General features: G+C 37.9%; 1 protein-coding gene across 6 annotated transcripts in view; it reads right to left on the reverse strand.

Moving 5' to 3' along the window:
* Positions 1-13,477, reverse strand: part of SWT1 (SWT1 RNA endoribonuclease homolog) — a 33,423-nt gene extending 19,946 nt beyond the window's left edge. For 3 of the 6 annotated variants that reach the window (XR_012588604.1, XR_012588605.1, XM_074596833.1), the window contains exons 1-12: positions 13,255-13,477; positions 12,348-12,422; positions 10,167-10,225; positions 7,881-8,634; positions 6,487-6,552; positions 6,287-6,343; positions 5,528-5,657; positions 5,283-5,384; positions 3,513-3,701; positions 2,840-2,933; positions 1,372-1,508; positions 323-561 (exon numbers count right to left, since the gene is read on the reverse strand). Coding sequence is in view for 4 of the 6 variants with exons in the window: in XM_074596833.1 (XP_074452934.1) it covers positions 323-561; positions 1,372-1,508; positions 2,840-2,933; positions 3,513-3,701; positions 5,283-5,384; positions 5,528-5,657; positions 6,287-6,343; positions 6,487-6,552; positions 7,881-8,634; positions 10,167-10,225; positions 12,348-12,413 (1,893 nt within the window). In the remaining 2 variants the exon portion in view is untranslated. Of the gene's footprint in view, positions 1-322; positions 562-1,371; positions 1,509-2,839; positions 2,934-3,512; positions 3,702-5,282; positions 5,385-5,527; positions 5,658-6,286; positions 6,344-6,486; positions 6,553-7,880; positions 8,635-10,166; positions 10,264-12,347; positions 12,423-13,254 lie in introns of all 6 variants that reach the window. The other 3 variants (XM_074596835.1, XM_074596834.1, XM_074596836.1) reach the window with 3 other exon arrangements.
* Between the last annotated feature and the right edge of the window lie 40 nt (positions 13,478-13,517).

Raw genomic sequence — 13,517 nt, forward strand, 5'->3', positions numbered from 1 at the left:
AGTGACTCATTATTATATAAAACGTGATGGAATAATTTCTTGAAGGGCATATTTACAATGCAGTCATTTAACCATACTATAAAAGCAGAAATAGACATTTAATGCAACTAGTAAAAAATAAAAAATAAAAAAGTTCTGAAAATCCACGCTGAACAGCCAGCATCTCTCTTACTGTATTATTAAAAGACTACTAAAATACTGCACAGTCATTATGGGTCAAATTGAATAATCTTGTTATAAAATGAAATAGTAAAACTGAACACTGAACTGTCCACTGTCAGTGAACTGTTATGTTAGTCAAACAGGTGACTTAGCTGTTTACCTTAGCACAGGTACTGAGATTAAACCACCAATGACATTTAAACCTCTTAATATGTGACATATCAAGCAAGATGACATAAGTAACCACCTCCATCCATAGGTTTCCGAATGCAATTTTCATTTCAGTCTCCAAAATACAAGATAAAGCTTCTCCTAAGTTCTTTTCAAGGTCTGGAAGTATATTTGGGAATTGCGCAGTAAGGCTAGCATCACCTCTTTCTGTTTTCTCGAATTCTGTATCTGTCAAACCAATGATAATAAAAGGTACTTATTGCCAACTGTTTCTGTATCTAATTTATGTTGATAGTACATAATTAACTTGTCCCCATAAATAAAGACAGACTGCACTTTATGTTATAAAGCAGATGGGCTACATCTAATTAGGTTTCATGTATTTCTAGTTATACCCACTTGTATTTTGAGTATTTTTAATTATGAGCTACTAACCAAGAAGATTAATTTCCCCAGAGAATCATTCATTTGTGATCTTAATCCACATTTCTTTTTTCCTTAAATAACTTAGAATATATACAGCCAGTGGGGTTATCAGCAAGTATAAGATCACCTTTAATACTGTAAGCTGTATTTGTATCTTTGAAGAAATGAACAGGCAACCAAACAATCAAGTTCTACTGTTTGGGCTGCAGGTAAAGGTATCAGCCTAAGATGTAAGGAGTAATCTTGGCATACTGAATTTTACAACTACTAAGAACAGGACCCAAACTGGCTCAACTGGAAAAACCTCTTTTCAGTCCTAAAAAGTTCAGGACACCTTTTAAATTACTACAAACACAGGAAATTTATGCTGTGTTTTTTCTACAAAACAAAAAATACAACACATTTGAATTTCCTAGAACTCTAGGAGACTGATCCTTCAATAAAGGTCTCAAACTTTAGGAAACCATTTACCTTTAAAAATAAAAAATCTGCCCCAAACAAAGAGCATTCCTGAAGATTCAAAGTACATGAAAACTGAAGTTTTCTGTCTCCTACACTGATTATTACGTTGCTCAAAACCCAGGATATTAAATGCATATCAAACAAACTTACCACATTTTGACTGTTGCAGCTCAACACAGGTCTGGTGCCTGTTTACATTCAGATTCTGTAGAGCAGTAACTAAATCAGCTTTGCAGAATGCCTTGACCTCACTCACAATGGCTTTATTACATAAATTTTTATCATCCCTAGGAGAAGAGAATTCATTGTTGACGTAAAACTGGCATTACTACATAGTAAGTAATAAAAGTAACACACTGAAAAAACTGTCTTTGGCAAGCTTATTTTATGAGCTTCATTATATACGAAGTTTTCTTTCTCAAGCCATTAGAAGCAGTTCAAAAAATAAAACCAGAAAATTAACTAATGTATCGATTCTGAAAAAAATAGAAACATACAGAGAAATGTTTTGGGCTCTAGGTTTGCTTTAAGAAAAAACCGCTATACAGCAATGATGCCTAGTTGCTATGATCTTCGAATGCAAACAAGGTAATAATTCTAAGACTGTACTACCTTATTTGACTGCTACAATAAATCTTATTTTTGACACCCTTTTTTACTGTTCTGCTGGCCACATCATTGCCCCAGATGCCGGCCTGAGGTATACACTGCTCCACCAGAACTATTACAAAGATGCACACGTTGAATCCTAGTACTTCCTCAAAAATTCCCATTGGTTATATTGATAAAGGCATTTTCAGATGAAAAGCACTTCTGAGGTCACCTCTTGTTCTTCACCCAGAGAAATCTAAAATCATTATCAATAGTGACTGGAACAGTGTTTTCAGCCGCAACCCAATCCACACACGTCAACTTAAAGAAACCAACTGATGTCTAGTGTCTTAACCCCATTTACTGGAACTACGCAGGAAATGGTTCTAAGCAGAGACCAAAACAAAGTGTTTACAGTGCTCTCAAGGAATATTAGGCCTTTAAAAACTAGCTTCATGGGACTTGTATAAAATTGAGAATCAATACTCAGAAGCCAGCTGTTATCCTCACAAAACAAGAACAGAGGCAAACCTATCTCCGTATTCCCTCTTTCTAAGATAAAGGCTTAATGCCCATTATTCTCCACAAACCAGAGGCAAATCTATCTGTATCTTCTCTAAGATTAACCTCTGACAACGTTTAATGCTGTTCCAAACCAGGTGCACAGAAACAAGGTATCTAACTGGATGTCAATCATTAATACAAATTATTTTTTTTCTATTTTGTAACTCCAGTAATATTTTTTTTATGAGAAAACGAAATAAAATCTGAGAAAGCTATTCTTTAAAAAGTTTTAAAATTGAGTATCAAGCAAACAATTCTACTTCAGGCCTCAAGCACATGAAGCTGATTAAGTCTACAGTCTTTGTGTTTTATTATATCCTTCTAGCTTTTAAAAGGGTGATTGCTCTTCAAAAAGTTTACTTCAGAAACAGCTCTTCATTTTAAGATATGATTTGAAAATAATGTATTTGGCATGAGACTAACTGACGCCTCGTAAGAGATGTAAAATCACACAGGAACTCACGTGCAGAGTATGACCACAGCTTGAGGAAAGAGGTTCTGATACTGCAGACAACATTGTAAAACACGATCATCATTGTTCTCGTCACTCAGGCCATCTGCAAATTTAGTTAAGACAGTGCTGACATGTTCACAAGTACCTCAACATTAGAAATATTTCAGCGTAGTCATGGTACTGTTTTTAAATTTAACACTCCCCAAACAAGGACAGAGAAGTGTAATGTAAACACAAATCTCAGCTTTGAATTCTTACGTACTACTGCACTTGAAAATGCTACGGTTTTGCCAGAAAACATCAAGTGAGCCACATGTAAATTTGAGTATGTTAGATTTTGTGAAGACTGAGTCAAAAGCAAAAGCACACAACATATCCTTAGCTCACAGGTAAAACTAACTAGATGAATTTTTATTAAGTAATCCCCCGCTTACCAACAGATGTAGCTAAAAGTGAGAAATAACTGATAAAACAATAGTGAACAAAGTACTAATCTGAATAAGGTATTTGCATACTGTAGCCTCCGATATGCTCTGAAGGCTGCTGTAAGCTATTAGCTAATTTTAATTAGCAAATTGCAGACTGATGACTGTATTAAACTCAAAATTTAGTGCTAGGGCTCACTTAATGAACTACAAAGATTAAGTACCCAAAAAAAAAAAATCGATTGCACATATCTTACATATTTTTTGAGAAGCAAGCTGCATGGATTGCCCCCACAATTTTGAATCTTGGTTTTTGAGACACATGTAGATGAACTGGACTGCAGGGATAGCTTTGTCCCGAACATGCTGCAACATTTTCCCCTTCTTCAAGTTGTCCAACTCTTGCAGAACGACCCAGGGAATTATTAATGCAAGTCTGTTGACGCCTGGAAAGAAAAAAACCCACAACCAAAAACCAAAGATATTTTGAAGGGCCACACAAACTAGTACAGATAACTTTTAACTCAAACATCATATTTATGTAAATTCACACCGATCTTTTTTGCCAGTAGTTTTCATATTCCACGCTCAAGAGTATCTAGCATTAAAAAATGAACAACTGAAAAAGGTCAAGTTCCCTCTTTCTAATCTAACCTCAAACTGACACTACATTAGTTACATGTAAAAACGATAATATTAGGCAAACAAAAGGAAGATACAATTTTAATCAACAGTATACTTTGATAACAGCATATAGGAATATTATACAATATATCTGCAGCATTATCATCTTGTCACACACTCTCTGTAAGATGTTAAAGCAAGGTGACAGCAGCTGAAATAACAGGCTGAAAATACCTGAATGAACACAACAATTACTGTGCCAAAACAAACATCAAATAAAAGGAGCAATGGTTTGTGCTAATTGCCAACCAGCATTCCTAAGCCAGGAATAGAAAGTATGGATGCTGGACCATGGTTTTATTTGTATGTCGGTATGGTCTGAACTTTAAAACTATCATATATGAAATACATGGTAAATCAGAAATTTAATGCCTGTTCTGTTGGTCCACCCACAACAAATACTTCAACTGTTTTCTTTCTCATTCACGTTATAAGAATACAGTTTTGAAAAAATATATTAATATCCATCTGCTTTGTAATAAATAAGGTCAGGAATCAGCAACCTTCTGAACATAATGGGCCTGGTGCAGGACCAGAAAGTGGGAACTGCAGTATTCTAAAAAAGGTACCCCAGTGTGCACAGTGCAACACCATTCCTAATATGGGAAAGAGAAACACAGTCTGACACACTCTTGAAAATTACTCAGACCCTTATTATTTTCCAGGTGGCCGGAATAAGTGTATTCATTAGCGGAATGCATCAAAGCACCCGAAGTATTCTGATAGATTCCAAATATGTCTACCTACATAACAGATTCCAAATATGTCTACCAATAACTGACATGCACAATCCTAACCCTGCTAACGTTAAATCACTAAAAGCTTCACAACATATTAAAGCCAGGGTCTGCAAACCAAATTCTTGAGAAATTGCTCACACATTTCATGAATTCTGTGACCTTTACCAAGACAGAAATAAAGCACTGACTGACTGCTTATCAGATTTTAAATGTTTATAGATTTCTAGAAAAAAAAAACCGCTAAGAAGACAGTGGAAAACATCATTACCACTAGTAGTGGACTAAATGCTTAAAATTATGTTCTTACAATAGGTAAGACTTATTTAACTCTAAGAATTCATGCACATTTCTGGGGAACATCGACCATGATTCTCTGTAGGTAAGTAGATACAAGCATAGTGTGTTCTACTTTCACAGCTGAACTTTCTTTAAGAGGCAGCCTATTTGGGTTCACAGAACCGGCCTCTTAAGTGTGAGCCTTCTGCCTTTATATGAAACCTGCTGCCTTTTTAAGGAGCCCAGGTTTGTTTTTCCCTCACATAGACTGAAGTTTTTACATTTCTTTTCTTAAAATGTCGTATTGATCATCATCTGTTCACATACCTGGTATATCCTCAGATTTCAGGGATCTGACAAACTCCAGGTGACTAATCATTATATTTGTGTCTATCACCACTAATATGTTCAGACCAGAAGTAAAAGCCTCTGGGGGGGGGGAAAAAAGAGAAAATAAACAAACAAATAAAAAGTTATGAAAAAAATCAGTTGTGTACTCTCTCCTCAGACCATTAGCCAACTGTAATAACTAGTTGCAAACAGATACGAAAGAACATCAAATCAGGACATACCAGCAGAAATATTTAAATCTTGTTCTGGAAGATCTATTTCCATACTTGTAAGTTCTCCACAAGTCTGTACTACAGACAGTGCCATCCGCTTCTGAACACGAGCAACATGCAAATCTTCAACTATCTGCATCTACAATGAAAAAAATTTGCATGCATGAAATCAATTGTAAGGAATCACTTATGAATTGTTCATGAAAAAGATACTTTCGCATTAATGCCACTGCGTTAAAAGTGCCTAAAAATGAAGCATGAAACATTTTTAAGTTGATACAGCAAATGTAAAGCAATGAGAATCTTCTGCACATCCTCCGCTATAAGTCCACAAAAGATATCCAAAATACAGCCTAGAAGACTTGTTTATGACCTTTGTACCTGGTACCCAAAAACTTTGTTCTGTTTTTTCCTACATAGACTGCAAGTTTCGTGACAGGTGTTTCTTTAAAAAATATGTATCTTTTCCAACTTGAAAGTTAGAGGATGGAAAATGAAATAGCTAGAGTATGTAAGCAACTATGAAGCCCCCCTATGTTGCAGAGAGTAACAGAAAGGCAATCTTTCTATCTCAGAAAGTTCCTGATTAGCAGTACTTTAGCAAGTTTGTTTAATATTTGAAAAAAAATGCTCCACAGTTTTTGAAGTGTAGATCATTAGCCAACAACGCAAAATACTAGGAAAGGTCATAGAATGGTCCAGCTACACAACCTCAGTGCCATGAGTTTTTAATATAACTCAGAAGCGTCAAATTAAAGCACTACTAACCTCTTGGTCTGTTTCTGGGTTCTGACTCTCTTGAAGGGATGGAAAGACATCAAAGCTCTGTAGGAAGAATTAAAAAAAAAAAAAAAAAAAAACAAAAACACCAACATTGCCAAATATCAAGGAAGACTGAGGAACAAGCAATCTCCATGTCAAGAGTTTCAGAATATCACTCCTTAGTGTTAAACAAGTACATCACTAACCTTTTGGACAGACTTTACGTCCTCTCTATCTTGGTAGGAGTCAGACGTGCACGGGACGTCAAAATTCTAGAAACAAGTAGGAACATGTATCAGTCTTTTAGAGTGCTTTTTAGAGAACACTGGATTCAAGTGAATTGAATACGTAACATAAAATAAATTTTCGATATCCATGATGAAGCATCTACAGTATCATTTCAAAATGACTTAGAAGGATGGCTTTCTTTTAAAATAAATACAGTGGTTTACACAGTAAGCCTATTTTTATGATCTCTTGTGGGTTTGTGGCTATGCTATTCTTGCTCTGGGCTTCCCAGTACAAGACAGACATGAATTTAAGGGAGTGAGTTGAGCACAGGGTCACTAAGATGATAAAAGGATGGGAGCACGTCTTACAAGAGACGGAAAGAACTGGGACTGTTTGGCCTGGAGAAGAGAAAGGGGAGTCTTATCAATGTTTATAAATATCTGATGGGAGGGTGTAAAGAACATGGAATCAGACTCTCAGTGGTGCCTGGTGACTGGACAAGAGGCAACGGGCACAAACTGAAACACGGCAAATTACATCTGAACATAAAAAACTCTACTTTTTTACAGTAAAGGTGCTTGAACAGGCTGCCCAGAGAGGTTCTGGAGACTCCATCCATTGAGATAGTCAAAAATGGCTTGGACAACCTGCTGTAGCTGATCCTGCTTGGGCAAGGGGGTTGGACTAGACAATCTCCAGAGGTGCCTTCCAACCTCAACGATTCCATGATTCTGTATGTAAGTACTACCTTTGCATACACACAAAATGATCACGCTACCGTAACATGAACGGAAATCATGTTGCTAGGCACATTAATGAGAACTACAACAAAAAATAACCATGCCCAAGCTAAACCTGAGGTGCCAAGGAAAACACAAGCTAGAATTTAGAAACAAACTGATCACAGCCAAACGTGAAGTTCCACAGGAAATTTAGTCCTAGATCTACAATATATTCTCCTGGTGTCACTTTGCCAGCAATAAGCACCTGTTTGGTGGGCAAGTTCTCATTGGTTCAGTTTATTAATTCAAAAAATGATACAACCATGTCAGCTCAAAAAAATTTCTGTTGACTTATATCTAAATTGAAGCACTCCACACCCTCAGCAGCAAAGTAAAGCTACAAAAGCATACGTGCAGACACAGCCCTAATACACAAGATCTTTATTCTTCTACTTTGTTTAACCATTTAGCAGAGCAGAGAAATATTTTAACCTGGTTTACACTGGTATAAAAAAAAATCCATCTAGTTAGCTACGAAATCCTGTTTGAAATCTGTAAGACAGTCTGCTTATATAAAAACTGCCTGCCATTCAGAAACTAGCCTGAAACATCTACCTGCATTATACAAAGAATTGGGTTCTCATTACCTGCTTAAAACATAATGCTGTGGCTTCAAAGTCCCTTTCTTCAGTCCCTGAATTACCAGTAGCTTTATCAGAATCAGCATCCTGTTTTTCCCTTTTACAAGAGTCCCATCGTTGTCGTCTTTCAGCTGAATAGCGTGATGGTGTGTCTTTATTCACATGCCGCTTTTTCTTAGAAAACTCCTTATATTCTTCTTCATACTCTTCTTCCCAAGTCCTAGATAACGTATTTGGCTTCTTAGTGAAAGGCCTCTCATCACACACAGTCCCTGTAGAGGTGTCAGATGGCTTTTTTGGAATTCTGACATCTTCACTCCGTTTTTTGGATCCATCTGCCTTTTTACGTGATACGTGTGAATTGTACTCTGATGACTTAAGTTTTTCCAACATAGTTTGTTCCACTTTCAACTTCAGTTTGCGGAGTTCAGCTTTCTGTGTCTTTTTCTTTAGTGCCTTGTCCCTCTGAACTGCAAAGCTATGCCAGAGTCTTTTTCCTTCTGTTCCATCAAAATGACTTTTGTCATAACTTTTCCTGCTAGTAGCCACTACATGAGGAGTGCGTGCACTTTTTCCATGTTTAATTTCTTTGGCTTTAAATTGGATAACTATTTTCTTTTTCTTTTCAGTTTGGATTAAAGAACTGTCTGTGGTTTTGCTTCTATTTGGAGATTTTTCTTGGGATCTTCCATCAGCACCATGAGAAATATTAGAACTTTGGTCTTGCTTCTTCTCTTGCCTATCTTTCTCTATTTTGAATCTATAAGAACATTGCAAAAAAAAAAAAAAGTAATGTAATCTAGCTCAGTTAATACAAAAGAAGAACAATATAGATTGTATGTTCTTAAGTATGAACTTGCAGCAACATCTGTCCTTTAAAATAGTTTGATACGGCATTTTTAGTATTTACATTTCTCCTAGCTGTACAGATATTTCAACTTGCAAAACTGAGAAAAAGCTTTTTCTGCATTCACTATCTTTTGGTTTGAGAGATGCCCTACAAAGTCTAGTTTCATCTTATCACACAGACAATTTTTAACAGCAGTTTAGTGATATATGAGGTGTGTCACCCTAAAATTCGAGTGCACAGCAGTTCAGCTTGGTTGCACAGTGCCATACACCACACAGCGTTCAAACAGCGCCAGATAAACAGACTGGAGTACTTGGAAAAGGAACAATTGATGGGAATATAGTAACATTCTACAAAAATAATGAATTACATGAAAAATGAATAGAAACTTTGCTTATAAGAGCAAAGAAAATAACAAATTTATCATCACTAGGTTTAAAATATCCAAAGGAAGTTTCTACCCTACTCTTTAATAGGGTTGTCAAAAATGTTGGGGAGGTAAAGGCCATTTGGCAAACTCATGTAGGACAGGTAACTTAAACGCACTGATTGGCATCCAACTTCTGACTTAGGAGATCCCTAACTGGTTCTTGGAAGCTAGAAGAAGGGTGTACAACAGGAAAAAAAATTTTTGTAATCTTGTTTCACATATTCCTTCCTACGCAAGCCCTACTGGCCACTGTCAGGGATGGGGTACGGGACTGGACAGAGTTTTGGCATCAATATAGTTACTGTTTTACAGTTGTATCATACTGTACTAACGAACAGTGATTAACAGCATGTATACATGCAGCTAAATATCCTATGACGTGCAACTCCAGTCTAACAGAAAAACTGCAACAAGGTTTTGCCATGATTAAGAAACAAGCCAAAACTTCCATCTCAGGATTCATGAGAACATTCTGTTTATATCAAGTAGTTTTCAAACACTGTTTACATTTGCTACACTCAAGGTGAAGGATTGCTTTCTTTGCCTTGGAACCAATTACTTCAAATATCAGGAGAAATCAACGATTTTGGGACTAGGACTACAGGAATCTATTAAGGGTATTAAGTTCACTGCAGAACTATCCTCTAGACTTCACGGGAGCCTTTTTTTGCTAACAAAACACGTGTAATATGCAATTGAGAAAAACAAGGTAGTGCTGAAGACAAAATAATTGATCTTTTTCTGACAGCAGTGTTGGAAGGATGTAACTCCTACCCTATTTGAAGTATAGCAGCATACATTTGAGTTTAAAAAAAATTCTGAACCCTGTCTTCTCAACTATCTCGAACTCCCCAGCTTAGACAGAATCCACTTATTAATGCAATGCCAACACTTCATCATTCAAAATACTGTATTTTATTTGGTGAACAAGTCAAACAAAATTCTTAAGTATTAAAAAAAAAGTCTGCAACGGTTTTAAGTAGTTCCATTTAATGATAGAGCACAAATTTACCTCTGAAATTCTGTCTCTCCTTTCATTGCACGGTTATAAGATCTTGTGTCTTCTGAGTTCTGAAAGAATGAAAAAATCCAAGGGCTCATAGAATAAACTGTAAAAATATAGAAGAAATATACTAGTATACGAAATAGTATAGTATATGTAATATACTAGTATATATCACTAGGTGAAATATACATTTTTGTATATTTATAAAAATTCTTCAGGAAACGGAAAGTTACCTGAAGACTGTTTCCAGCTACCTGCTAGGTAAGGTCAGAGGGGACTGGGCCAAAGGTGAGGCCCAAATTTCTATGAGAAGCTTTTGTGCAGAAGAGACATTTTATTAATTCTCATCAGATTTACTCATTAGGTGGAACAGTGTAAAACTGCAGCTAAGTAGGCCTGGTCAAGAGTAAAGACAGTCCCCAAAGAAAGAACTTGAACAGTCGCTGTTTAGAAAGCAGTTCTATATTGGCATATCTATATTGCAAGCTGCGTCATATTCATGTTGTAGAATAACTGGAAGGCAACTTTGATCGGGTCAAAACAGAAAGCAGTTTATTATCGCAGCTATGGGACAGAACAGAGAGCAGCAAAACAACAGCCTCTGCTTCTATGAACTCTGCCCAACAAGGCAGTTAATTTTTACATGCCTTTGGGTTATATGACTCAGTTTTCCCAAAACTACAGCAGGGTGTAGGAAATTACAACAGAGAAGGATAACACATGGATTACTTAAGATAAGGCAGCTCCAGAGAGTACATCCTTTTACAAATAATTCACTCCTTCAATAGTTGGGTCATGCTGACTCATGGGGTTGTTAGGTCACTGCTGCAGAGATTTTCCTAACTAGAGAGGCCTGCAAAAGCCTACGAGGACTTAGTTATTTTACTTCCACATTAGAAAGCAGTCTATTAAAAAATAAAAGGGCTACACAAACCAGTGGAGTCCTAACAAATTAAGGAAATTTTGAAAACTTCTGCCTGTGGTTGGTTCTGGAGGTGTCACAGCAGCAAAAAAAATGAAATCATAACTTAGGAGGGCGTTAAAGGCTGCTGCCACCGAGGATCGTATCAATGCAACCTGCTGCAGGAAGACCTGTTCTACTCACATGAGTATAATCAAATAGGAATCAAAAGTGTTTTATTGGTTTATTAACAACTCGATTAACTAGCAACCAGTGAAATACACACTCAGGATCAATACTAGCAATACAACAAAAAAGCTATAATAATAGACAATTACAAAGTGATACCAGATCAGATAATTTGGTACCACTGAATAATAATAAGTTTTTCAGGAGAAAGAAAAAAGTTACAAACACTTAGCTTTGAACAACATTTTCTACATGAGCAAAAGCCTTCTAACGTGTATAACTCCATTTATAAGGCCATAATATCACATTCATTTATTAACTGTTTCAAACACTTTTGGGACATTTATGATAAGACAGGTAAAAACTCTCCCATTTCATGTATACCTTAACAAATCCAGGGGAAAAAAATCTAGCAAATTTAAGTGTGGATTTATTAAGCTACTGATTTATTGGATATGTATTACTCTACTGGCAGGAAATAACTTCCCATAAGGGGATACAAATAAAAAAGAATGCAAAGGTACATACAAGTGTGACCAGAAAGATTATCACCCCTGTAACACCTGCATTTTACATGTGCTTCAGTGGAAGCTTACTCCCTAGTTACAAATATGGACTAAAGTATACTAAGAATCTCAGTCATTCATTTACATCATACATAACCATACAGCGGTTAAAACGAAATATTTCAGAGTTGTTTGCTAAAATGCCGTGAAGTACAATTTGTGATTAATCAGAAAATTAAGATATAAGATCCAAGATAAAGAACAATCCAGGAAAACAGTAGTGGTTTGGGTAACAGTTTTAAGCTCCACTTTCCTCAACCAATAAGATATCCTAAAATAAATTTTAAAAAAATCTCAAATTTTCTGATACCTACACTACTCATAGCCTCTGGAGAAAAACATAAAGTAGTTACCCAGCTAGAACTTGCAGTTATCTGCCCAACTGAACCCTCTTGCTGTTCTTAATGACCCCACCTTTAAATTTGATTAATTCTTCTGTCACAAGACTGCTAAACAATTCATGCTCTTCTTTCGAACGTGGGGGTTTGAATTAAAATAATGATAAAATAATAATAACACAACTGTTCCTACTTTGTCATCCCGGCCATCCAAACAGTCTTCCTTTCCAGTTAATTTCTTCAGTTTCTTTTTTGACATCTTCAAATCCTAAGAGAAAGCGTTGCCATTATTATTTATTTCAAGTTTTTATTTCCAGCTGATATAAAAACCAAAATTTAACCGCGTAGAGAAAAAAAATACTCTTCTTCTGTTTTCTCATTACAGATCCACAGCAGATTTCAGCTGGGTTAATTATTCACATCGCACTACTAAAGAGAGCTTCACAGAAAAAAAAGGATGGCAATTACTTTACCATCTGCTCCAGAGACACATATTTTGTACAGCAAACATACCCGATTAATAGAGACAAACATCCTTTAACATTTAGTCATACAACCGTCAAGTTTTAAAGCAGTTCCAACTACATACCTCCCACCGTAGGCCCCCCCCCCTTCCCCTGAGGCGGAGGGAACATCGTGACAACTCGCACCACACAAACTACTCCTGCGAGCCTACCACGAACGCGAGGAGGTTTAAGAGGGCTGTAAGACAGCTCCACCAGAAGCTTCCAAAGCTCTAGAGGCGCGTTTCCAGAGCCCAGGTCAACTACCTACACAGACAAGCCCACAAGAAGCAGCTCAGCCATAGAGCAGAAAGACAAAGTAAACACAGGGCCCTAAGACAGCCTCCAACATGGGCCGCTTCAAGTAACTGAAGGAAAAGCTGCTGCTCCGCCGCAGCTAAACGGCAGCAGGCTCCTGCCCCCGACCCCAGGCGTGAGGGAAGGGCCAACACAAGCGGGACCCCGCTGTCCCTCAGAGCAGAGGCCGGGCGGCCTCCCACACCCCGCCCGCCGGCTGCCAGCACCCCCTGCCTCCCTGCCTGCCTCCTCCCCGGCTTCGGGGCGGCCGCCCCTCACAGCCAAGCAGCTCGGACGCACCTTCCCGCCGAAGAAGTCAGAGCCGAGGCGGGCAGCGGCTCCGCGCCCCGCAGCCCCGTCTCGCCGGGCGGCCTCGGAACGGACGGTCCTGGTGGAGAGGCCTCAGGGGAACCCCGAGCGCGGCCCCGCTCTGACGCCGGCCGCCTCCCTGTCAGACTCAGCCTAGCCCGCTGTTCGCCTGCGGGAACCGCCGCGGCCCCAACCCCTCCCCACCGCGGAGCGCGCTGGGCAAGGCCCAGGCCCCGTCAGGAGCCGGAGCCCTG

This window comes from Larus michahellis, chromosome 8 (assembly GCF_964199755.1).
Source record: "Larus michahellis chromosome 8, bLarMic1.1, whole genome shotgun sequence".
Lineage (NCBI taxonomy): Eukaryota > Metazoa > Chordata > Aves > Charadriiformes > Laridae > Larus > Larus michahellis.